This window comes from Boleophthalmus pectinirostris, unplaced genomic scaffold (genome assembly GCF_026225935.1).
Source record: "Boleophthalmus pectinirostris isolate CB_2022bp ecotype Guang Dong unplaced genomic scaffold, ASM2622593v1 HiC_scaffold_7, whole genome shotgun sequence".
NCBI lineage: Eukaryota > Metazoa > Chordata > Actinopteri > Gobiiformes > Gobiidae > Boleophthalmus > Boleophthalmus pectinirostris.
In genome coordinates this window covers 962,501-990,209 of record NW_026571473.1, presented here as the reverse complement: position 1 = coordinate 990,209, position 27,709 = coordinate 962,501, and the positions used below count along the sequence as shown (strand labels likewise).

Below are 27,709 nucleotides of genomic sequence, written 5' to 3'. Positions count from 1 at the left end.
GCATCCTCGTCAGCAGTGTCGTCCATCCACACTGACTTACCCCCGAGAGCGTCCGGTGAGCCGAGATCCTGGCCGCTTTTAGTGCTGATGAAAGTAGTCTGAAAAGTTGGCTGGGGTCATGAAAGTAAAGTGTTTTTCTTCTCAAAACAATATGTGTTCAAAAGAGTGATACATTTGCATCACAAAACCTTTGTCTATGAAAAAGTCAAACCTCATAATAGCTTGGCACTATTTTCTCTCTGTTCTTATCACTACGCGCTGCCACCAGGTGACGGCCGTGCACGGATCCAACACTTTCTTCAGTTGTTTGGCAGTGTCAGATCGATGACCGCTGTGATGTGGGAGAGCTAATGTGAGAGCTAGAGCCATAAGTATATAAGCTTGTATAAGTTATATAAGAATATATATCAAAATGTCGCAGGCGTGTGATTATCCAGGCTGCAACAACAAAAATCTGTCTGAATCACCACACACATTTCACCGTTTTCCTGTCACGGACATTGCTCTGAGGAAACTTTGGCTTTGTTGGCTCAGTTTAATATTTGGGTTCATAACGATCTCACCTTGGCTCTGTGCTAAAGGCAATGTCTTCATCGTCGGTGTCGTAGTCACACAGGTTGTCACTAACATTCTAAGCAGTAAACGAACTGAAACCGGCATGTGGCCACCAGGTGACAGCCGACAGTGATACGAACGGAGAGAAAATAGTGCCAAGTGATTATGAGATCTGACTTTTTTGTGGACAAAATTTTGTGATGAAAATGTATCACTCTTTTGAACACGTATTATTTTGAGAAGAAAAACACTTTATTTTCATGACCCCAGTCAACTTGCCGGACTACTTTCATCAGCACCAAAAGCGGCCAGGATCTCGGCTCACCGGACGCTCTCGGGGGTAAGTCAGTGTGGATGGACGACACTGCTGACAGGGATGCCATACAGATTCATGTCAAAAAAACCAAACTGTCTCTTTAAACAGAGGATACAGGTTCCTTCAGCCTGACGCTGCCAGAGAGTGGAGATATTGTTTAGATCACATGGCTTCCATCCACTCATTTGATTCTTTAGACCTGACACCCTGAGAACTTTAGACTTCAAACTATTGCACCTGGATCAGGATCACAGTGTGACTGGACATCTCCACTCTTCCTGGTCACATGCACATACTTCACAGGATGACTTCATTGATCAGTTTAGACTCAACACAGAACTTTAGATGAGCCTTAAACTTGTACCTAATCTGAGATGTTTAGTCACCAGCTAAATCAGACAGTCATGTGCATACTTCATATCTACCTGCTCCTGTTTAACTTGGTCAAGAAATACTCATAGACCACAGTTTACTTTGGTGAATAGTGATGTCATTTCCAGATATGGGTCACTGATATGGACAAGAATTTACGAGCCTTCAGAACAATTGTTTAATTTATTATTAACTAATTAATTAACTTAGATAATTGATTATATTGGACTGGTGATATTTCTCAACATTTACTGAATGATGCCCCTAAAACTCTACTTCTAGTCAAAGCCAAACACTCACAAAGGCCACGTGATCCTGCTTAAATCTTACAAAGAAACTTTTACAGAAAAACTAATGTTTTCATGGACCCCCAGACAATATGTATCAGTTAGTAAGTGAGTCTACCAAGTGTCAAACGGAAAAAACAAATCTCAAAAAACATTTGTCCCAGTAGTGTTGCCGTAGAACTGGCACACATGCACTTTAAAATAACCCTGGAGGACTTGGACAGTGCTGTTTGTCACAGGGACAGAATATGAGAAAATTCCATCTTTGTGTCAGAGGGTGTCCCTTATAGATCCTAAAGAACCCCTGTAGGCTCTAACAGACCCCTGTAGACCTTTATAGACTCATATAGACCCCTGTAGACCCTTATAGACTTGTATAGACCCCTGTAATTCTTTGCATTTGAAGGGAGGAGGTTGAAGCTCATTGATAAGAGCTCAATTTGACCAAAAGTTCTGATTTTCCAACTCAGGAGTCTGAGTTCTGCAGCTGTTGATGCTCAGATACACTGAACTGACCTATAGACTTTAAATGTGAAACTGGTGTCAGTTTCACATTTTCCTGATGCTCTGAACATACTATTACAGTTCTAACTGTAACACACTTATTTTGAAATGCTTCTGTGCTGCCTGCCTCGACACAACATGTGGAAATGAGCTGCTTTTATAATCTGGCACATTTCCACTGGAACAAGTGCACATTCAATGTTCCCAATGTCATATAAATAAAGGTCTGTCTGTGGCACCTCTGCACACTCCAGGTGGCGCTTCACACTAGTAGTGCCCCCACCAAGCCCTCACTGTCCAGCCAAAACCACATGCTATGAAAAAGACAAATGGGTTTGGAACAGTAGAATCATTAAACTCTTACCTGAAGTAAAATAAGATATATTTTGTTTTGAAGGATACAAGGATTTTAGAAAGAAGGTGTCTTCAGCATTTGAGAGACATGTAGTTCCTTATGTTCCTTATATACTTTTGTGGGAAGTTTTTGGGGATTTGCTAACCTATATATTTTTGGAAAGGTTATAGTATATGGAGTCAGAAAATCAATGTTTGCATTTGCCCAGATGTCTTTATGGCGGCCATATTGAATTTAGAAAAAAAAAAAGGCCGCCAAAAAACCCTTTTTGGAATATCTCAGCCTCTGAATAAGTTGAAATGTTGATTTTAACTGCTAAACCCACATTTTCAGGGTCAGGGAATCAAATGGTGTTAGTTACAAACCTGTAAGACCTACCCACATTAACCCTTAGATACATAAGTGGGTCAAAAATGACCCGATTTGGTTGTTTGCTTGCAATTTCATTGTGATATTTGCATGTGATACTCCATGTTCCTCCAAAAAACATGTTTTTTTAATTCTCCTGTTGAAATACTTCAACAATATGGGTAAAACAAACTATAAACATCACATGCAGTTGGTCAGATAACTCAAAGAGTTTAAAGTAGCTCACATAAAATGTGTATGATGGATGTCAACACACACATTTAGACACAATATGATTATGCAACCTTTTTATTAGACATTTTCTATACATCATCATTATCATCATCACTTTCATACAACCATAGACTGTATATACAAGTGGACAGATCTAACCCTGTAGCCACCATGTGCCAAATAGGAAGTTCTCCAGGAGGCTCTTCCAGCTCCTTCTGACTCTGGCTCTGACTTACGTTAGGACCTTGTGGCTCCTCTGTCTGTACCTGCTGCTGTGAACCTCGACATTTTAGTCTTAAAATGTTTATATGAACCTGCTTTACATGATCCTGAATTTGTTTTTTGCTAGTTTTTCCGTCAAAAAAATCCTATTCATAATATAGAGTCTGGCTCCAGATTTGCTCCTGTAACAGTGAACATCTCAAGCTTCATTTGAGCAGCGCTGAACTCTGTGGGTCACACCCACTTAGTCCACTTCTTTTATACAGTCTATGCAACAACATGGCTTGGGAATCATCATCATTCTGGCACTGGCTGCTGCACTGACACATGTCGGTACAGGATAAACCTTTAGTTTCTGGTGTGCAGTTCTACAGTCACCTTTGTATTTGGCAGTGGTGAACCGTGGACATGGACCCTGGGCCTTCACTAGGACCAATTTCTGGCCATCATTACATGAATTATTTAAAGAAAACTAAATGAAGCAAATCGCACATGCACTTATTTCATATATTTGTTTAATAAACATTAGCTACTGTTCAACAAGATGGACAGATCCATAGCCGTCCGGGCTACGAGTTCCATGGGCTCCGAGCTCTGCCGGCTCCGAGCTCTGGTCTGGCCATGGGCTCCGAGCTCCGGTTCCTGGGTCGTCCAAATAGGGGTGTCCTGCTCATTGACGCTGCGGTCTTGCTTATATTTGCTATCACAGGGTATTCGCAAAGGCTCTGAAGATGTTGTGATATGATCCGACCATATATATACACCAATAGCGTTCAGCGCTGCTCAAATGAGGCTCATGATGTTCACGGTTACAGGAGTGAATATGGAGCCAGGCTTTTTATTATTCCATTCCATTTCTTCTGCATATCCGGGGTCGGGTCGCGGGGACAGCAGTCCCTTCTTCACACACACTTCCTCCAACTCCTCCTGGGGGACCCCACGGTGTTCCCAGGCCAGCCGGTGGGACATGCCCGGAACATGCCCGGAACACCTCTCCAGGGAGGCGCCCAGGAGGCATCCGGAACAGATGCCTGAGCCACCTCATCTGGCTCCTCTCAACATGGAGGAGCAGCGACTCTACCCAAGCTCCTCCCGTGTGACTGAGCACCCTATCTCTAAGGGAGCGCCCAGACACCCTGCGGAGGAAACTCATTTCGAGCGCTTGTATCTGCGATCTTGTTCTTTCGGTCACTACCCAGAGCTCATGACCATAGGTGAACATAGATTGACCGGTAAATCGAGAGCTTTGCCTTTCGACTCAGCTTGCTCTTCATCACAATGGTCCGATACAGCGACCGCATCACTGGTGACACTGCACTGATCCACCTGTCAATCTCATGCTCCATCCTTCCCTCACTCAAGGACAAGACCCCGAGATACTTGAACTTCTCCACTTGAGGCAGGGACTCTCCACCCCCCCGGAGAGAGCAAGCCACCTTTTTCCGGTCGAGAACCACGACCTCGGATTTGGAGGAGCTGATCCTCATCCCAGCTGCTTCACACACGAGTCAAATCGCCCCAGTGCTTTAGGTCCTGGTTTGATGATGCCAACAGGACAACATCATCTGCAAACAGCAGAGATGATCCTGTGGTCCCCAAACCGGACCCCCTCCGGCCCCTGACTGCGCCTAGAAATTCTGTCCATAAATACAATGAACAGAACCGGTGACAAAGGGCAGCCCTGGTGGAGTCCAACATGCACCGGGAACAGGTCTGACTTACTGCCGGCGATGAACACAGCTCCTGCTCCGGTCATACAGGGACCGGACAGCTCTTAGCAAAGGACCCCGAACCCCATACTCCCAGAGCACCCCCCACAGGACACCACGAGGGACACGGTCAAATGCCTTCTCCGGATCCACAAAGCACATGTGGACTGGTTGGGCAAACTCCCATGAACCCTCGAGCACCCGATGGAGCGTGTAGAGCTCGTCCAGTGTTCCACGACTGGGACGAAAACCACGGTCGGATTCTCCTCTCCAGTCCCTGGCATAGACCTTACCGGGGAGGCTGAGGAGTGTGATTCCCCTGTAGTTGGAACACACCCTCCGGTCCCCCTTCTTATACAGAGGGACCACCAGTCCAGTCCCCGGGTCTGCCAGTCCAGAGGTACTGTCCCCGACCGCCACGCGAAGTTGAAGAGGCGTGTTAGTCAAGACCCACAACATCCAGAGACTTGAAATACTCAGGACAGATCTCATCCGCCCACGGGCTTTATAATAGGCTTATAAATAGGCTTTTTATGATAGACAAAATAGCAAAAAAAAAAAAATCAGGATCATGTAAAGCAGGTTCATATAAACATTTTAACACCAAAATGTCGAGGTTCACAGCAGCAGGTACAGACAGAGGAGCCACAAAATCCTAACGTAAGTCAGAGCCAGAGTCAGAAGGAGCTGGAAGAGCCTCCTGGAGAACTTCCTATTTGGCACATGGTGGCTACAGGGTTAGATCTGTCCACTTGTATATACAGTCTATGGTTGTATGAAAGTGATGATGATAATGATGATGTACAGAAAATGTCTAATAAAAAGGTTGCATAGTCATATTGTGTCTAAATGTGTGTGTTGACATCCAACATACACATTTAATGTGAGCTACTTTAAACTCTTTGAGTTATCTGACCAGCTGCATATGATGTTTATAGTTTGTTTTACCCATATTGTTGAAGTATTTCAACAAGATAATAAAAAAACAACAACATGTTTTTGGAGGAACATGGAGTACTACATGCAAATATCACAATGAAATTGCAAGCAAGCAACCAAATCGGGTCATTTTTGACCCACTTATGCATCTAAGGGTTAATGTGGGTAGGTCTTACAGGTTTGTAACTAGCACCATTTGATTCCCTGACCCTGAAAATGTGGGTTTAGCAGTTAAAATCAACATTTCAACTTATTCAGAGGCTGAGATATTCCAAAAAGAGTTTTTTGGCGGCCATTTTTTTTTTTCAAAATCCAATATGGCCGCCATAAAGACATCTGGGCAAATGCAAACATTGATTTTCTGACTCCATATACTATAACCTTTCCAAAAATATATAGGTTAGCAAATCCCCAAAAACTTCCCACTAAGGTCAAAAAATGAGAATAAGGAACCGGACTAATGATACAAATACAAAATCAGGACAGAGGTTTGACGTCATTTATAGTCCGATTACAGAGTTTTCTATTCAGACAGGATGTATGAAGGACTGGCTGCTCACACAAGTCCTAACAGCACCCCCTGATCTCAGTCACTGAACTGACCACATCAGATCAGATGACTTTGCCTGACCTAAAGATGGTACGATGTGTTACATGTGAGTGAGTGCAGAGCCAGGGACACATGGACGTCACACTGAGATCCCGTCCCCCAGGCAGTCCCGCGCCCCCCGCCTGTTCAGGACATTCAACAACCTGACCGTCTCTGCATCTGTCCCCCACCCAAAACACTCCCCCTCGTCCCCGTCCTCCAGCGCATCCTCGCTGTCCTCTGAGTCCGACTCATACTCTGACGCGATGCCTGATTCACGAAAGTGCCCAAAGTCCGCCCACCTTTCCTGGGGCTTGGGGTCCCGGACCACCACATCCTCACCCTGCCCCGCTCCTGCCCTCTGTGCCGGGGGAGGGGAGGGCAGCCGGGGGGGCAGAGGGGGGCCTGCGGGGAAGCGAAAAGGCTCCAGTCTGAACAGGTGTGTGGGGGCCCTACCTAGCGGACTGCCGGACGTCCCGTTGGAGGAGAAGGCGTGTCCCAGAGTCAGAGGGGGCGTGGTCACCTCTGGTTTGGGGGTGGAGGGGTCACACAGTACCGGGGGTAAGGTGGAACGGAAGGTGATCTCCAGCAAACTGTCCTGGGAGCCCACTGTGGACACAAACACAAAAACACATCAAATTTGATTTTTGGCAATAAATGAGATTTTATCTTTTGCTTTATACACAGCGCCCTCCTCTGGCACGAGAGGCAGCTACACCTGGAGTCACTCCTGCTCTGGATAAATACTTCATGTCACTTTCTGAAGTCACCTGCACCATTCCTTTGAAAGTTAAAACCATACTTTGGAACATTCTCCATGGAGACAGATAGGTCTTATGCCATGCTGTGGAAGATTATAGTCAAAGGAACGACTTTTCCACAGAAACAAACAAGAGGAAGCCCAATAAGAGACAGGTTTGTGGAGATGCAAGCCCGCTCACAAAAAGAACACATTTTTCAAAAATGTTAGTTGCAATAAAAAAACAACAACAACATACATCCATTTTCTTCTGTATCTGTCGTCTTGTGCTTTCAGTCATTACCCAGAGCTCATGACCATAGGAGAGGGGAGGAGGGAAGATTGAGCAGTAAATCAAGAGGTTTTCTTTGGACTCAACTCCTTCTTTACCACAACAGTCTGATAAAAAAACATGCTCTGTAGTTTTGTTTTTGTTATTTGCTAAAAAGTTACAGAGTGGGACTTTAATACTTGCTGAGGCAAATCTATAGATTGCTGCTGAACATGAAGTTAAGAAAACAAGATGGTTTCCTCATGCTCCAGGATTTGGCAAAAGTCTGAAGAAAAATGTTTTACATCTGTCTGTGGCACATCTGTCTGTGGCACATCTGTCTGTGGCACAGTGTCTGTGGCACATCTGTCTGTGGCACAGTGTCTGTGGCACATCTGTCTGTGGCACATCTGTCTGTGGCACATCTGTCTGTGGCACAGTGTCTGTGGCACATCTGTCTGTGGCACAGTGTCTGTGGCACATCTGTCTGTGGCACAGTGTCTGTGGCACATCTGTCTGTGGCACATGTCTGTGCACATCTGTCTGTGGCACAGTGTCTGTGGCACATCTGTCTGTGGCACATCTGTCTATGGCACAGTGTCGGTGGCACATCTGTCTGTGGCACATTTGTCTGTGGTACATCTGTCTATGGCACATCTGTCTGTGGCACATCTGTCTGTGGCACATCTGTCTGTGGCACATCTGTCTGTGGCACAGTGTTGGTGAGTTTGATTAGGGCCATCTGGACGCCTCACCAAACTCCAGCACTACCACAAGGTTATTCACAAAATGCTTAAAACTAAATTTGAATTTTCAGTTTGACAAAAGTGACTAGTCTGAAACGGAAGGGTAATAATTCAAGGATAAAGTCCAGAGACAGACCAGTGCTGCAGAATACAGATCAGTGCACCGTGAGTCATCAGCGTGTGCCGACAGGGGGTATAAAAACACTGCATTGTGGGAAAAAACACACACAAATACTACCTCAACATGATGGACTCTGAAGTACTGAGCAACTCGTACTTTCAGGTAGGGGCAGTGAATGTGACACAGAGGGACAGAAAAGAGATGGTACAGAGGAGGACAGTGAGTATGTGGTACAGAGGAGGACAGTGAGTATGTGGTACAGAGGAGGACAGTGATGCAGAGGAGTGGGTCAGTTGGAGCAGAGGATTCATTGTGGACAACTTAAAGTAAATGCAACAACACTACAAACATACCATCCATTTAATTTATTATATTTATATTAAGTGTTAAATGTATTTCATGTATTTAATAAATAAAATGTATTTCATTTACTTATTACTTACTTATTCTTGCCATATTTTACTTATATAATTATAAAATTATGATCAGATACGAAACATTCCATGCCCTGTTCCCGTGAGAAGAGCAGGCTCCAGGTCCAGTGTGGCTCTCCTCCACTGACACGGGGCTCATTGAAATGCACAGGGCTGTCAGAGGATAGAAGCTGTGTAAGACTAATGTGTGAAATCATAGCCATGGAAATATACGGGGAAGACGATTAGTGCGATTTCTAAAACCCAATTAATCAGAGCCAGAATAAATCAGAGAGCGGCGTTTGGGACACTGCTCTGGCTTTCACACGGTTACATCATCTGCTCGGGCTTTAGAGGGACTCAAGAGGAGGCGACTGTGGCAATATTCACCCAGACCAGAGCATTCAACCAGGAGAGGCTCCAACACACGCAAGACCTGTGAGAGAATGTAGAGTATATAAGGCCCTGGGATACTTATGCAAAATGTATCTTACCCCAGGACAGAGGATCATGTATAAGAAGCTCTTAAGGTCAAAATATGTCTGCTATGTGGTATCTGCATCTCATTATAAAGGGCTTTACTGTCTGATTATCTGGAAGTGTTTGTTAGCATGCTAGTGTTACACTGAAGGCAAACTCTGCTCTGACCTCTGCATGTTCTGAAAAGCTCTTATAAACTCATCACAGTGAATAATGAGGATGTTCAGAATGAATAATGTAAGTGAAGAGTAACTTTGGGCCACTGTAAACTCTTTCAGATCAACTAGTTCAGTTTTTCACATTTTTAAGAAAAAATCTGGTCCAGTACCTGTCCTACCCTTACCCCCCTGTACTCACAGCTCTGGGGGTCCGTCCTCCCTCTACCTCCCTGTACTCACAGCTCTGGGGGTCCGTCCTCCCTCTACCTCCCTGTACTCACAGCTCTGGGGGTCCGTCCTCCCCCTTACCCCCCTGCACTCACAGCTCTGGGGGTCCGTCCTCTCCCTTAACCCCCTGTACTCACAGCTCTGGGGGTCCGTCCTCCCCCTTACCCCCCTGTACTCACAGCTCTGGGGGTCCGTCCTCCCCCTTACCCCCCTGTACTCACAGCTCTGGGGGTCCGTCCTCCTCTTACCCCCCTGTACTCACAGCTCTGGGGGTCCGTCCTCCTCTTACCCCCCTGTACTCACAGCTCTGGGGGTCCGTCCTCCTCTTACCCCCCTGTACTCACAGCTCTGGGGGTCTGTCCTCCTCTCCAGCTCCTGTATCTGCTGCACCAGGGCGGAGATGTGCTGGAGGAGGTCTCTGTTCTGCAGCAGGAGTTGGTGCACTCTGGCCTGGGCTTCGATCCTTGCCGTGGCCTCTGCGTTCAGCTGGTCCCTCAGGAGGTGCACCTGGACACACAGTGTAGTCAGGGTCAGACCTCTGTTACGCAGTGGCCAAACTGGTACACTCTTTGGTTGGCAAAAAAATACAATCTGAGCAGTTTACTTTTTCTTTAATTGCTGTAAAGTACAGAAGGAAAATCAATAAATAACATAAACAGAGTGTAAATGCTAACAAATTAATTAAAGAACTCATATTACAGAAAATGGATCTTTTAACCATGTTATACAGTTCTGATAAAAACATACCTGGAGTTGAGTTGAGTTTATTTAGTTTGTTTATTTACTTAATGAGACACATAATCTCCATGAACCTCAACAGGAGAAATGATGTTGATGTTATAGTTCATCAAATCAATCATACAAAGCTTTGCACAAAATTGCAAAGCTAATTATCTATAAGGAGGGTTTGAATACAGCCCGGGAGAGATCACTAGATTCCCCAAACATGCATGGATGACATCTGAAACCTTTTTGATGAGAGAATGGTATAACACAGGAGAAAGCTTCAAAAACTGCAGTGTCACAGTAAGTCATTCATATTTTTTCAAGGGAGAAATATAGAAACAGAACTGTGCATGTTTCAAAATGTCATGAGAGAAAATGGTCACGTGAAGAGGTAAATGGTGAGAGTTATACATCCATTCTGTCTGTAATGGACACTTAAACTTCTGCACATCAGGAACCACTCACCCACTCCCACACATTCATACAACAGTGTACGCAGACACAGGGGACCAAAGTGTCTTGCTTAAGGGCAAAATAACAATATTTTCCTGTAGCTGCTGGGATCAAACCTCCAACCTGTGAGTCAGTGGATAAAATATTCTGTGGCTCCAGCAGAGCGTGGACTCCTCCTGAGCATCTCTGAGCTGCAGGAGTCTCATTTTCACACTGAAAACATGAGTCAGGCTCCAGTCGACCTCCAACAAATAACTCTCACTGTGTGCATTTAAACACAACTGAACCTGTGCGCAGCAGACCAGAGGTACTACTAATACTACTAATAATACTAATACTACTAATACTATCAGTACAGTTACTACGACTTACACATATAGCACTAGTTGGAGAAGACAACCACAGCTTCTACAACTACTGCAAATACTAGAACCACTACTAGGTTTGGGTAATCCTCCAGTTAAGGTCGTTCTGATGAAGTCTAGTAACCAGATTGTTAGAGAAATTCCATTTCTGTGCTGTATTGAGGTCACTCAGTGCCAGCTCAGTCCCTGTTATCTTGGCATTTATCATCTGAGCTATAATAATCCCTACAACAGAATGGACAACAGTATCAGAGTGTCCTGAGGGTTCATGTTTGACTCTGTTCTCTTCAGCTCTGGGGCTGCTGCAGTTTCTTCTCCACTTACATCTGGAGCTGGGTCTGAGCTCTGTGCTGCTCACTGCTCCTGAGGAGACGCCCCAGAGACCCTGAAGGACACTCAAGCACAGAGGACACTGTGAGGACAATAAAGTACACCTTTACATTAACTACTACTACTACTACTACTGCTATTACTACTACTGCAGCTACTGCTGCTGCAACTACTGCCACTAATATAGCTGATACAACTACTACACTACTACACTACTACAACTACTGCAACTACTGCAACTACCCCAGCTACTATAACTAAACAACAACTACTACAACTGCTACAACTACAACAGTACAACTACTACAACTATTGCAATAACTGCAACAACAGACAGCTACAACTAAGGCTCCGTTCGCACTGCAGCCTGAAGTGACCAAAATCAGATTTTTTGGCCCCTATGTGACCTGTATCTGATCTTTTAATGACAGTCTGAACGACACAGATCCCATTTTTTCAAATGCGACCCAGGACACTTGGATATGTGCTCCTAAAACTGATACATATCTGATCTTTTGACATGTGACTTCAGTCTGAACGGCCAAAGTGCATCCATCCACCTACACGTTATCACACGGTGGACTTGGCTATGCCAAAGAGGTTGGCTATTGTGTGGTAACAAGCACCTGTTGCAAGCCAATACAACCCAACTCTGATGCGTTTGCTCATGGAAATAGGCCGCCGAAGATGTGTTTCCTACCGCGAGAGTGGCACAAGTAGGTGCTCACAAATGTACACAAACGTTCTTCTCGTCATATGAAATCATATATTACCTTTTGCATAAATTCGTTGTACTGTGTGGATGTTGGGAGTTGGGTGAAATTCGCGGGCGGAACCTTTGATGCTTGTCGCGCCCCCCCCCCTCTTCTATTCCACAGGTTCGTATTTGCTTAAAAGTCGCCAAGAATGAAATATTTGAGTTTTATGAAACTTTCAGGTTGGGAATGATAGTGGGAATCTAAAAGTTTGTGAAGTTTTGAAGTTAAATCACAGCATAGCGAGACCGGTTTGCGCGGGGCCGTTGGTCTCTGGGGAGATCGCAGAGGGGTTGCTAAGGGTTTGGCGGCTCGTGCAGCTCACTTTTATTTGACAATAACAGTTGTATAACGCTAGTATGCTGAATGTGTAAGACTCCTGTTGACTTTAGAGAAGCCTAATGACATGATTTTGGTTGTTCAAGAACCCTGTGTGCATTATTTGTTTAAGTTATGTTGTGACTGAATTACACTGTTTAATTGAAAATTTAAAAAAACATATCTGGGAAGGAAACGCAACTGTGGCAGTCAATATTTTCCTAAGACTCTCTTTCTATTCCACAGATGAATTCTTTTTGTTGTCGTGTCCGCACCTGGGACCGGTAACACATGCAGGACACTTTTGGGCCGTTTAATGTTCACACTGGAGATCACATACAAGTCACATTTAATTGGAAATATGAACCACCTCGCAAAAACATCGGATTTCACAAAAAAATAAAATAAAATCCAAATTGAGCATTAAGTCTTGTAGTCTGAACATAGCCTAATACAACTACTGTAACTACTACAGATGACTAGAACCATCAATCCTGGTACTATTACTGCTACTACTATTATTATTGCCACTACTGCAAAACTGGATACTACTGCTGCTGCAAAATTGGATACTGGTACAAAATTGCAGTACTACTACTACAGTAAAATCCTCTCCTCTGTACCCGACATCACTCAAACACTGAGCTGCTCTGGAATGACACCCACTGGAGCAGAGACTAAAACTACAGCACACACTGAAATGAGCCTGGCCCGCTCCAGACCATAGACCGCTCCGGCTCCACTGTTATTACTGCTACTGTTATTACTGTAACTAATATACTGCTATTACTTCTTACTACCACCACGTGATCTACTATGTCTACAGCTTCTACTGTTACTTTAATGTACAACTATGGTAATAATACTGCTACATAATACTACTGTTACTACTACTGTCGTGACTATTACTACTATTGCTACTACTACTGCTACTACTGCTACCACTACTACTACTACTACAACTACAACTAAGTGTAATAGTGTGTAATAGTGTAATACTACTACAGCTGTTACTCATATTGCTACTATATGCAGTAATGATTTGTAGTGGAAGTACAGTTAGTGTATCTTGGCCTGTGCCGTCTTCAGATGTCCATGAAACGAGGCTCCAGACATTAGACGGCTCCATTGTGTGAGGGCTGATGGGAGTTTGGAGCAGAGCCAGACTCGGCTTCAGACCGGCTCCGTTCTGAAAACTCCGACCTGAAGAGCATCAAGGAGCCAACATGCACACATCCACACATTTAAAGCAACATTATGGAACATTTTAACAGTTCTAATTTTGTATTGACACTTTGCAGCTGATGTCGTCAACATTCCATGGGGCTGTGATGCTAACTGTAGCACTGCTCTGTCTCAGGATTTGTTACATTTTGATTTTAGATTTATATCAACACAATGAAAATGCTGATCTACAACATTTGTTCTGTTAGTAAGTAAGTAAGTAAGTCTTTATTTATATAGCGCTTTCACAGACATTTTCTGTCACCAAAGAGGCTTTACAGAGCATTATTCAGCATTCATTCATACAGCATTATTCATTCACTCTATACCCTGGTGATGGTAAGCTACTATTGTAGCCACAGCTGCCCTGGGGCACACTGACAGAAGCGCGGCTGCCATGCCACTCGGCGCCATCAGTCCCTCCGACCACCATCACTCACACACACACACACACACACACACACCACTTTCATACTAGGCAAAGTGGGCGAAGTGTCTTGCCTAAGGACACAATAATTGAATTGATTGTATTTAACTGACCTTGACTATCAACTGTTTATGGAGACCTGGAGCATGTTTTTTGGGTTGATGGGGGAAACCGGAGCACCCGGAGGAAACCCATCCAGACACGGGGAGAAACATGCAAACTCCACACAGAAAGGCCCGGGCGACCCAGGGATGGAACCCAGAACCTTCTTGCTGTGAGGCATGAGTGCTAGACACTCAGCCACCCAGCCACCGTGCCACTGCCTGTTGCACAAGTCCTTCAAATAACATGACAGTCACCAGCAGTTTTTCAGCTTTTGTTGAAAATCAAACTCCTACACAGGACCATGAATGCTGGTGTTGATCATAGGCTTCTGAAAATGTGCTCTTTAAATCCATCTTGTAATTTTTCTGGAGTGTTCAGACCATCACAAGATCAGTTTTGTAATACCTTTTTAAAATCTGTAATAGTTCAGGATACACACAACTCTCTCTTTAAATGAGTGCTTCACAAACTGAACACACTCTTGGGTCCCTGTGGGCGGCTCTATAGCGCCCCCTCTCTGAGCAGGTGCACAGGTGGAAGCAGAGAAAACGTGCTCACAGACTGAGTCACAGCAGTTTCACAGCTGACCTGAGGAACCCCCCCAGAGCACTTTGAAGTTTGCTACGGGAGATGAGTGTGATGAGAGAGAGCAGGAGAGGTGAAGAAGAGGAGGAGCGTTTCAGAGCAGAAGAGGTGAAGAAGAGGAGGAGGGTCTGAGAGGAGAAGAGGTGAAGAAGAGGAGGAGGGTCTGAGAGGAGAAGAGGTGAAGAAGAGGAGGAGGGTCTGAGAGGAGAAGAGGTGAAGAAGAGGAGGAGTGTCTCAGAGGAGAAGAGGTGAAGAAGACGAGGAGGGTCTGAGAGGAGAAGAGGTGGAGAAGACGAGGAGTGTCTGAGGGCAGGAAGACAGGGGTAAAGGATAATGACTTTACATAGGGTTTTTTCACAGCGACAGCAGTTATTGCACCAATCCTTCCATTGGATCCAGAAGCTCTTAGTTGGGTTGTTTTGGTTGTTTTTGGTTGTTTTTGGTTGTTTTGGTTGTTTTGGTTGTTTTGGGTTGTTTTGGTTGTTTTGTTTGTTTTGGTTGGTGTGAAAGCTTCAGTTGCACTCAGATCTACCATAAATCAAACACACCAAGACCTCAAAAAAGAGGTGGTCTCGGTCCACTTGACTCCTCACCAAATGGCAAACTCTGGTGCGGTCCCTCTGGTGAGACGCCAACTCGAGTCCAAACCAGAGAAAGTAGGTCCAAACCAACTATTCTAAATGCATCATGGGGAGACTAACTATTTCATTTCCTGTTTGTGGTGAGTGAAGAAGACACGGGGCGAACCTTGAACAGTGGCCAAATGTGGGCCTCTAAAAATTCAAGCCCTCAAGGACATCTGGTCAGACAAACACATTAAAGAACAACTGTCATCGGCAAACAAGAACATCAAAATATTTGCTATCGGGTCTGTGCTGCAACAAGCCCCAGCAGCAGAAGAGGGAGCTCCTGATTGATGGCAAAGCGACCCTCAAACAGGTGTAGCCTGGGAGGAACCTGGGGCTGCAAGGTGTGTTTGAAGTGTCGATGATCAGTGTGTCTGCAATTCACATTAGTTCTTGCAGCGGCGTTCTTCATCGACCCACAAGTCGAGTGACCCCCCGCTAAGAGTTGTTGGTTTTTCTCGGTTTGTGTTGAGACCAAACTCTCCGACAGGGTTGGTTTGACGCATCTGGAGATGACGGACGCGGCTGGGGGCTGAATGCCGGACACACTGAACTCCCCGGTCTAACTCTGGAGGGGAGAGGTGAGTTGGGTACCTGCGGGTGGTGTGCGTGGGGGTGGGCCCGAGCCAGGCTACCCCCGACAGCACCGGGCTTTGTTACAGTTCCAAGTGTTGGGACGGACCCGGAGGTCGCGCACACACAGACTGTCAGCTGACCGCAGGCAAAAGGACTGAAGTAGAGCTCTGTGCCCCATGAGGTTAAGCACAGCTGTTGCCTGATCATGCTTTCCAGACACCCTGCTCCACGGGCTCTGGGTCCCGCACCTCTAGGGATGAGTTTCCTGTCCCACCGCCGCGCTGCGGGCAGATCAGTTTTGGTCGGTTTGCAGGTGGTAAAGTGGACCACTCTGGAGTCTATGCTACATACTGCTACATAATAACTATTTTATTTTTTAGAGCAAATAATCAAACTAGAGAAGTGACTTTCACTTTCACAAAGTGGACTAAAGCAATGAAACTACATATGCTAGTGAGTGGGAAAAGCACTGTAATTTGTGCTCTCTGTTGATCTAAAATAAGTGAGTAAACGTCCAAACACATGTCTGATATTCCCCTGGCTGTTTCTTACCTCATGCACTTGAATGCCTCTCCTTATTCTTGATGTGAATGGGACTGTGCCGTTGCATGCAGAGGAAAATTTAAATCATCGATGTGAAAAAGGATTTGAGGATGTCCAAACATCCTACTGGTACTTTTGTTTCTGTTCAATATGAGCTACTTCTTTTAGCTTTTTGCTGAGTGAGAATGAAGTGTCAGCAGCTACCAACAAAAGGGTCAGGGGTCATGGTATGGGCCGGAGCTGTGAGTAAAGGCAGCTGCATCAATCTGCTTCATAACAAAGAGCTTGAGAGGCTTGTGTTATTTGTGTATTTTTTTAAATTCACTTCTGTGTGTGTTTTATTTACTCCTGTGTGTGTACACAAATATCTCAGAAGAACCAGAGAAACGCCTGGGACATAACATTGGAATTTCAGACACTTGAGCTCAAATGTTTAAAAAACAGGTCTAAAGAGAACACCGCAAACCAAAATCAACTCAACAGCAACTAGTGATGTTAAAGAAGGGCTATTATGCTCAATTGATTTTTGTACAATTTCTACCATGTTATAACATTGTTCCTCATCAAACACATGCCTCAAGAGGTTTTAGAGTCATCCATGCATGTTTGAGTAATATAGTGATCTCTCCCAGGCCCTATTCAAACCCTCCTTATGATTATCTGTAAGTCTGCGCAAGGCTCCGCCCACAAGCCGACATCACCGAGGCTCCCACATGACAGTTCTCCATAAATACAAAATTCTCCATAAATATACAACAACTGCACACAGCAACAGGACACAGCTGATGTGATGTGCAGGAGTTTCATTAACAGGACGCACGCTGATGTGATTCAGTGCTCTGAAGGGGGCGCGACATAACACAGAACACAAAGAGAGGGGAGACTCCAAGGGTCAAAAATGAAAGTGAAATTCATAACACATTGTTTTTGGTGAATATAGCGTTTTAAAAGCAATAGAAGCTAACCTAAAGATGTTATGCAGTTTAATATCAAAATCTGTTCTGCAGTTCCAAACCCACGTCACATATCAGTGTTTAGGATTCATTTTAAATCAAGCTCATCTTGGAATAATTATAGAAAAAAGTCCAGTTAAACTAAAATGTAAAACCTGCTAAATCAATTCAGGAATAGAAAATGGAGCATAAGTGAAGTGTGTGATGACTTGTAAAGGGCACTAGATTACAAAGAGCGTCCTGAACAATGACTCCACACACACACATCAGAATCTCAGTGTGAATGGGTCTGATGGCGCTGAGGCTGGACTCCCCATAAACCTGAGAGACACACTGAGCTCCTGTTTAGAACAGTCTCAGTAAAGATGGAGTGTGCTCTTCTGCCTGTGCACTGGGGGCCTCACTCACGCCCCCTGTGGCTGTGTGTGGGAGCACAGGACAGGCTCAGAACACTGGGGGGTGGTCTCATGGTTAGGTTGTCACTTTGCCTTTTTTAGCCACACCACTGATCACTTTAAATGGAGAAAGAGTGAGAGAAAGAGTGAGAGAGTGCTGAATGAAGGCGCCCTGTGCAGTGTGTGAGGCCAGCCTCTCGTCTCTTTACACTATATTCACCAGTACTGGGACGTTTAACGATTTTAAACCACACAACTCACCACAAATCACAAGAAATTACCATAATATGGTAAATCATTTGTAAACAATATACAAATTCATCAGCTGTTCTTAATGACACAGCAGTTTTTTTAAATTATCTCTTAACTGTCTCCGCTGACTGCACAGCCCTGGCTCCAAGTCCCATAACAGAACTGTGCCCGTGGAAACAGGGCTGTAGTTTCATGTGATGATTGGCAAGTGTTTTCAAACATTTGCTTTTCCTTTTTTATTTCAAAAGACAAAAACAGTGTTCTTTTCCAAAGCAGAAAGACCATGACAGAAAGCCATTAAAAACAACAAGGACAAGCAACTCCACACACTGTGACAATCCACACGGAAACGGCCGCAAGGAAACATGTAGACGGAGCAGTCTGTAGAGTCTGTAGAGTCTGTAGAGTCTGTAGAGTCTGTAGAGTCTGTAGAGTCTGTAGAGTCTGTAGAGTCTGTGGGGTGTGTGGGGTGTGTGGGGTGTGTGGGGTGTGTGGAGTCTGTGGGGTGTGTGGAGTCTGTGGGGTGTGTGGGGTGTGTGGGGTGTGTGGGGTGTGTGGGGTGTGGGGTGTGGGGTCTGTGATGTTACACTCAAGAACTTTATTTTATCACAGGGTGGAGATATAGGAGGGCCAGGATAAAAAGATGGAGAAACAAGGCAGAGAGAAGGAGTGGAGAGTATCACATATCGTCGCCCTCAGCACCTGCCAGGCTGCCCCTGCCAGGCTGCCCCTGCGCCCTGAAGGAGTTATTCCACTGTTGTTCACAGGGTCTATAAACTCAGAGCTAATACAGAACAAAGGATAAAGAAAGAAAAAGAAACGGAAGAGAAGACTAAAAACCTTTCACCCCCCCATCTCTTTCTTTCTCTCTCTCTTTCTCTCTTCTTTCTGCATTCACCCAGTCACCTCTTCTTCCTCTCTTTCTCCCCTGTTTTTATTTCTCCTCCTCTGCTCTCTTCTCTTCTACAGTCACACTCCCCCTCTCTCTACTTTCTTCTCTCTCCCTTCATCTTTTGCTACCCTCACTCTTCTCTCTCTTTCTCTCCCTCCTTTCACTTATCTTCCTGTGCCCCCCCCACTCTTCTCTCTCTCTTCTCACTCTATCCCTCGTCTTCCTCTAGGCCCTCTCTCTCTCTTCTCTCTCTCCTTCCTTTTACCTGTCTTCCTCTCTCCTCCTCTCCTCTCTCTCTTCCTCCTTCAGCTCCACTCGCTCTCCTCTTCTCCGTCCATTCTTTTCCTCCTCTCTCTTCCTTCCCCTCTGTCTCTCCTCCTGCTCTCCCTTGTTTCTTTTCTCTCTCTCCTCCTTCCTCCCCCTCTCCCCTCCTCCTCTCATCTGCGTTACAAATCTCCCGGAGTGGAAAAGTCGTATTTGGCTGCAGTGATAAGAAAACGTTGAGAGGAGCTTTTGTAAAAACAGACACACAGATGAGCTCAGTGATGTGTGCGGGGGGTGAGGCCGCAAGGAAGGAGGGAAGGAAACAAGGAGGGAGGAAAGGAAACAAGGAGGGGGGAAAGGAAACAAGGAGGGGGGAAGAAAATAAGGAGGGAGGAGGAGGATAAGAGGAGACAGGGAAGGAAACGAGACAGACAAGAGGGAAGGAAATAAGGAGGGAGCTGAAGGAAACAACGACGGAAGGAAACAAGAAGAACAGGGAAGGAAACAAGGAGAGAAGAGAAAGGGGGAGGAAGGAAACAAGAGCGAAGAAAATAGATAGGAAAGGAAGGAAGCAAGTAGGGGACTAAAAGACAAGGACAGTGGAGAGAGGTAAAGGAGGAGGAAGCAAGGAGGAAATGAAGGAAGGAAAAGAAGGGAAGAAACAAATGAAAAGGAAGTGGAGGGAACAGAAGGGAAAGAAATGAGAAGGAAGTGAAGGAAAAATGAGGAGGATGAAAGAATGAGAGAAAGTGAGAAAAAAGAAATGTTTAAGGAAGTGAAACAAACAAGGAAGAGGAGGGAAGAGCAGGACACAAAGAAAAAGAAGAGGATGAGGAAGTAAAGTTACACAGTGGGTCTTTAAAGGGCTCATACTACACTCTCTTCTGTTCTAATGTCACTTCCTCGTCACACACAGACCTGGAGGTGTGTTTTGTTTCATTTACATGTTTAACACACAAACCCTGCACATTTAGCACAAGTTCTTCTCTCCACCTTGTGATGTCATGTGGTGATACAGGAAGAGCTCCACTGTGTCTTTAAACTCAATACACCTTCACTAGAATCATCTGGATGATTTCAGAACTGCCAAACTCTACTGAACTAAAGGGAAAAGGTGACTGTTGACTTGAAAACCCCTTCATGACATCACAAGGTGGAACAGATCAATTGGAGCTTTTGGAGATGTAGACAAACTAATAAGAGTTACTCAAACATGTGTGAAGAAAAAAAATAAATAAATAAACATGGTAACACTTTATAATAACTACACCTTATTTAGCCTTAATAAAGCATGAACAAAGACTTAATTAATAATGATTCACACTTAGTAACTACTTCATTACTACCTGAATTAGCACTTAACTTGCACTTAATTCGCCTGTGCTGTAAATAGTAACTCAATACTTCTTAATTACTCATGAACTAACCATTTGCATGTTTACAAATGCATATTTAAGTACACATTTGAGCATTTATTAATCATTAGTAAGTTATGAGAGAATGATTTACTAATAATACAATACAATGATCATGCAGGCAGCTGTTATCTGTTAGTTAAGTCTTTCTGAGAGTTTTTCTAAAGTGAAGACTAATTATGTTTTATTAAACATTTGTTAAGGTTGGTCAAATTCCAAAGAAACAATAATGCATTACTAGTAAATCATTCTCGCATGGTTTACTAATCATTAATAAATGCTCAAATTTGTACTTAAATATACATTTACAAATGCACACAAAAATGGTTAGTTCATGAATAATTAAGTAAGAAATACTTATGAGTAACTATTTACAGCACAGGTGAATTAAGTGCAAGTTAAGTGCTAATTCAGGTAGTAATGAAGTAGTTACTAAGCCTGAATCATTATTAATTAAGTCTTTGTTCATGCTTTATTAAGGCTAAATGAGGTGTAGTTATTATGAAGTGTTACCAAAAACACAACTCCAGGTCTGTTTTTGATGAGGTTAGGACATTCTAACTTGGCTTAAAGCTCCAAACGAGTGTGACGTTTACAGTGTCAGTAAACACAGATCTGTGATGATGAGTACTGGACAGCCACGTCTGACAGTCTGCCCCGAGGCATGTGTGGCCAGAGAAATGTACAACCAGCTAGTATTCAGATTTTAGCTCCATAACCTTTACAGACATGAAACTGTACTTCTCAGAGGAGTTTTCAGCCCCATATTTTACTTGAGTAATATTTGGTACAGTGTAACAGTACTCTTACTTGAGTAAAAGTAGTGCCTCCTCTTCCCACTGTGAGTGAGTCTAACATGACAAAAGCTTTATGTGACAGTCTGAAATGATTTGAACATTTGTCTCATTTGGTGTGTTTAAAAAGAGAAAGTGTGTTATTCAATAGAGTCTTCACTTCACTGTTGGCACTGGAACTTTAACACACACCCCCTCCTCCTCCTCTCTCTCTCTCTAATCTGTTTTCCTGTTCCACCCCCTCTCCCCCTCTCTCCCCATTTTCTCTTTCAATCTACATCTCTCCATTCCACCTCTCTACCTCTCCTCCATCTCTCCTCTCCCTCCTTTCTCTTCTCTCTAGTGCTCCTTCTCTTCCATCTCTCCTCCTCCCTCTCTGTCCCTCCTTTCTTCCCCACACTCCCTCTCTTCCTCCCCCTTTCCTCTCTCGTCTCTCCTCTGATCCAAATCTCCCTCAGTGGAAATGGTTGTTAGTCTGTGGTGTGATAAGAAAACTTTAGAAGTGCTTTAGTAAAAACACCTTCACATCACTTGTACATTGTTTACATTTTGTCCTGTTCAGTCACTTCATTTGGCTCACACTCCAGACGGCTCTTTCTGTGTGGAGTTTGTATGTTCTCTCTGTGTCTGTGTGGATTTTGCATGTTCTCTCTGTGTCTGTGTGGAGTTTACATGTTCTGTGTCTGTATATATGAGTGGACAAAGCTAACGCTGTAGCTGCCGTGAGCCAAACAGGAAGGAGGAGGCCAGGAGGCTCTTCTGGCTCCTTCTGACTCTGGCTCCGTTGACATGAGGGTCTTGTGGCTCTTCTCTCTGTACCTGCTGCTGTGGCCTCATCATTTTGGTCTTAAAATGTTTGAATTACCCCACGACACATGATCCTGATTTTTTTTTCGCTCTTTTGTCATAACATTCATAACACAGAGCCTGGCTCCAGATTGGCTCCTGTAACCATGAGCATTATGAGCCTCATGTGAACAGTGTGGGCGACGTCACACTCACTTAGTCCACTTCTTTTATATATTCTACAGTCTGTGTAGAGTTTGCATGTTCTCCCGCTGGTTTCTGCCTTGAACCCAAAACAGGCACAGGTCAAAAAAGTCTTTTACTTGAGTATTTGTAGTTTTCCCAAATACTTTTCCATCCATCCATACATTTCCGTCCGCTTATCTGGGGCCGGGTCGCGGGGGCAGCAGCCTAAGCAGGGACTCCCAGACTTCCTTCACCCCAGACACGTCCTCCAAATCCTCCGGGGGGACCCTGAGGCGTTCCCAGGCCAGCCGAGAGACATAGTCCCTCCAGCGTGTCCTGGGTCTTCCCCGGGGCCTCCTCCCGGTGGGACATGCCCAGAACACCTCCTGAGGGAGGCGCCCAGGAGGCATCCGGAACAGATGCCCGAGCCACCTCAACTGGCTCCTCTAGACGTGGAGGAGCAGCGGCTCTACTCCGAGCTCCTCCCGTGTGACTGAGCTCCTCACCCTCCTAAATACTTTTCCTTCAGTCATTTCCTGCAGTTGTATTTTGCACCTCTAATGTTTGATTTGTCTGAGTGTCCAGTGGAACGTCCAACAGACACACGTCCCACAGGGACACATGTCTGTGTGGGACGCTCTGTTTTGATCGTCTGCAGCCGCATGGGCCGCACTCACTAGAAGTCAACAGTGTTTCTGTGTTGAGTCAGTGACTCGTCTAGGTCTCCTGTGGAATCTCCATGTGGAAAGTTTGATCTGAGCTTTAGAGAGGCTCACCTGGGCCACAGCCACATGGGTCTGCTGCTGCTGCTGTTGGAGCTGCTGCTGGAGGAGCTGGATGTGGTGGTGCACTGACAGGGGCGCACCGGGCGACAGGGGCGTTCCTGGCTGTGCTGCGCCTGACGGAGGGAGCAACATCCTGGGACTGGAGAGCAGGAGCGAGGGCTCATTCTGTGAAGAAAGAGAGAGATGTTTCTCAGAGGGCTGGAGGACACAGACAGAGCACCAGAGGCTGGTCACATGGCAAATACACACACGTGTGTGTGTTTTATACAGAGGGTCAGTGTGGACCACACAGTCTCCACCATGTCAGTCACAAACACAGTCATCCAATCAGATTTGGTTATTTGAGTGACACATGTGAAACAAAGGAGCTGATTGGTCTCATCAATTTGAACAAAACGACAGCTCCCTCTCTTCAGATGAACAGAGACAGAGGAACCCAGAGACAGAGACAGAGAGTCCTGCCATTGTGACCCTGAGCAAGACACTTCACCCTCATTTCTCACTCAGTCACAGTAATGTAATGGCAGGAAGGGCATCTGGTGTAAAACATGCCTCCTCTTTCCTAATCAGACCTGTGTTTAATCCTCTGTAGAGCGCAGAGCAGCATTTCCCCCGAGTGGAAAAAAGCCACTCATAAAATGTAGTTCCATTAGCGAGTGAGCAAAAACAGCTCAAAACAGCTCAATGATTCATCCAGCCCAATGAAATATGACTCGAATATTTCTATAAACGCACAGACTGAAAAGAATGTTGATTTTTTAACCTTTAATCTGTGAAACCCAAACATGAATTTAAAGAGGCTCAGAGACAGACCGGAGCAGCACATTCATATTTTATACACAAACACAGAAGTTACAGTGCTGAGTGGTGAATGTGTTCGATTGGGTGAAAAGTACAAGAAAAGTGGGAGAGGTCGACCACTTGTAATGATGAGATGTGAAAGTGCGACGGAGCGTGCTGATTGGCTGGAGCTTTATAGGTCCTACAGTTTATTTACACGAAACTGACTTTTGTGAGTTAGAATGACCTCCTCAAAACAGCTGGAGTTGTGCTTTGTTTCATTCACACATTTGTTTGTTTGAGTAACCTTTTATTCTATATCTATCTATATCTCCAAAGTTCAAAATGCTGTGTTCCTCCTTGTGATGTCATGAAGTGGTACTTTTAAAGTGAACCTTTACCCTTTAGTTTAGTAGAGAGGAGACAATTCTAGGACTGAAATCATCCAGATGATTCTAGTGAAGGTTTGTGGAGTTTAAAAAGACAGTGGAGCATGTCCTGTATCACTACATGACATCGCAAGGTGAAGAAGAGTGTTTTCTGTCTGAGACATCAGTCTAAATCTGCAGGGTTTGTGTGTTAAACATGTGTGAATGAAACTCCAGGTCTGTTTGTGATGAGGAAACTACATTAGAACAGACACACAGAGAGGGTTTAGAGCTCAGAGCTACTGCCTGTATTTTTTATTTTTTTTCTCTCAACTATTTCCACAAACTGCCAGTGAACTGATGTAAAACTCTGATAATGTTTACCACAGGTACTATCCACCAAACCAAGTCAGAATGAACCTGTCATATGGTTTTTAAACGGCTCGTGCTGATTGGTTGGAGCTGTAAACAGGAGGACGATAATGAGCAGAGGGACCAGGCTCCAGCTGCTCCACACAAAACAAGATGAGACTGCACACACAGCTGGGACACACTCACACATGATGGATCTGTTAGGGAATGTATAGCTCCTCATTGTCCATGGTGTGGTGAAGAGGAGGAGGTGGAGAGGCTGAGGAGGTGGACGTTCTGCTGCTGCGGGTGAGCTGGGTTGATGGTGGAAGACAGTGTGTATTGATCTGAATGCCTTGTAAGGTTATAATGTGTAGGTCACAGTAAAGGTCACAGATTGTGCTTGAGTCTGCTCTGTAGTTACAATCTCTGACACCCGTGGATCATTCTGTTATTATTTACACTTTTTTTTAAATCTAAAACCACTTAATGGGAGCTGACATCGCTGTAGACATCATCATAAACAGAGTCGGTGTGATGGATTTGTTGGGGTCAGTGTCTAAATGGCTCATACCGTGAACACCACAGAAAGTCACCCTCTGCACGATTTACATCCTCGTCCGCCCTAAAGGAAAACAATGAGAGCGAGATTTGTCTATCTGCACATCACACTGAAGAGCAGTGTTGGGTTTTTTTGTACTAAAATGACTAAGCTGCGCTGCCAAATGCTACATGTATCGCTGATGGAGAAAACTGCATAATGCATGACCTCTCCAGGAAGAATAGCTGATAGCTGTTAGCTAAAGTCAATTAAATACAATCAATCAATTAACCTGCCCCAGGACTACAGGTGTTAAGGTTCATGATTGTGTCCCTGTCTCATTAAATAAATAAACGAATCAAGGTGTGTGCCAGTGGCAGTGAACACCGGGCTTGAGCAGCAATATGGCGTCTTGAAAATATGTGATAAAAGAAGAATAAAGACTCAAACATGCACAAATCACTCCAAATACAACTTGAGAGGGTCAGTGAGAAGGACGAACAGCTATAACATGAGTAAAAACTCTGAAGAGATGAGCCGAGAGGGGAGACAGCTGGGAAAAGTGAGTATGTGTGTGTGTGTGTGTGTGTGTGTGTGTGTGTGTGTGTGTGTGTGTGTGTGTGTGTGTGTGTGTGTGTGTGTGTGTAGGTGTGTGTGTGATGTCTGGGGGCATTCATGAATAACAACAGTAGAGTAAAAGTTTGAAGTCACTGGTGTGTTTAAGAAGTGACTCTGGCCTGACACTGGAGTCTCAGTTTGTTCTGGGAGGCACATCTGCAGCTGGATTTGAAGCATCTGGAGCCTGTTCAATGATACAGTCCAAAACACAGAATGAACCAAACCCAATCTGCCTGTAAGAAAACTGTGTGTGTGTGTGTGTGTGTGTGTGTGTGTGTGTGTGTGTGTGTGTGTGAGTGTGTAAGAAAAGCATAGGTAATTATTTCTAGATTTAGTTAGAAACAAACAGAGCATGTATTCTCTGATTGGTTAGTCCCTCTGTCAATCAAACCCATGTCAAGAGGAGCGAGCCACTCCCACATTGTGTTTCTATAGTTTGTGTGACCAGATGCTTTTATTCTTACAAATGACATGACTGACACACACACAAATATACACACACATGTGGAAGCACACACACAAATATACACACACATGTGGAAGCACACACACAAATATACACACACATGTGGAAGCACACACACAAATATACACACACATGTGGAAGCAGAGCAGCAGAGAAGACTGCTGCAAATGAAATGTAATGAAGATGTGCGAAAGAAAGACAGGACAGAGAACGCATGAGGGACAGGAGAGGAGAGACAGAACAAAAAAAGGATAGAGGGGGGAAGAGGGGGAGATGGAGGGAGAGAAAAGAGAGAAGACTGAGGATATGGAGAGAGAGAAAGAGGATATGAGAGAGAGGAAAGAGAGAGAGAAAATAAGAGAGGAGATAGAGAGTAAGGAGCATAGAGAGAGATAGACAGACAGACAGAGAGGGAGAGATAAATATAGATGGAGAGATAGATAGAGAGAGGGAGAGGGGGAGCACGGTGATTAGCTGGATGAGTGTGATCTGAGGGGAGGTATTTGAGCACAGCAGCACCACAGGGAGAAACTCACACCATCCAATCAGAACACACAAGAATCAACAACAATTACGTCACTTAAGGCAGCAAAAAGACCTGATGCCCTCCCTTAAATCTACTCCTCAGTTACTACTGCCACTTCATCAGTGTTTCACTTCAAATCAAAACTTCCATATACCAACTAGAATTGGTTACATGTCTTGCCCAAGGACACAGCAGCAAATATCAATCTTTGTGTGCATCAAATGAGGGTGGCACTGGGCTTGAGGAGCGGGTGAAGAGAGGGTGAAGAGAGGGTGATGAGCGGGTGATGAGCGGGTGAGGAGCGGGTGAGGAGCGGGAGGAGCGGGTGGAGCGGGAGGAGCGGGTGGAGCGGGAGGAGCGGGTGGAGCGGGTGGAGCGGGTGGAGCGGGTGGAGCGGGAGGAGCGGGTGGAGCGGCTCAATGCCCGAGCCCGGTCTAAAGACGGGGTATTTGACTTGTGTGGGGTAGCAGTCTCACAGTAAAAGGTGAAAACATGTGAGTTAACTCACGTGTTTTCACCTTTTACTGTTGTGAAAATGCCAAACTGCTGAAAACACAGAACATGTATTTTTAGTCACTTTCCCAACACTCATGAAACTCCTGCACATCACATCACCTGTGTCCAGTTGCTGTGTGCAGTTTTGTGTATTTATGGAGAACTGTCGTGTGGAGCATAGACGTAGGCTTGTGGGTGGAGCCTCGTACAGGCTTGTACTGCT

At 44.8% G+C, this 27,709-nt stretch overlaps 1 protein-coding gene across 1 annotated transcript in view; it reads right to left on the bottom strand.

Annotated features, from left to right (window-relative positions):
* LOC110162772 (carboxyl-terminal PDZ ligand of neuronal nitric oxide synthase protein-like) overlaps positions 1 to 27,709 on the bottom strand; it is a 193,626-nt gene that overhangs the window by 25,254 nt on the left and 140,663 nt on the right. Inside the window, exons 8-10 of the mRNA XM_055164636.1 lie at positions 23,333 to 23,506; positions 9,931 to 10,093; positions 6,887 to 7,039 (exon numbers count right to left, since the gene is read on the bottom strand). Of these exons, the coding sequence (XP_055020611.1) occupies positions 6,887 to 7,039; positions 9,931 to 10,093; positions 23,333 to 23,506 (490 nt within the window). The remainder of the gene's footprint in view (positions 1 to 6,886; positions 7,040 to 9,930; positions 10,094 to 23,332; positions 23,507 to 27,709) is intronic.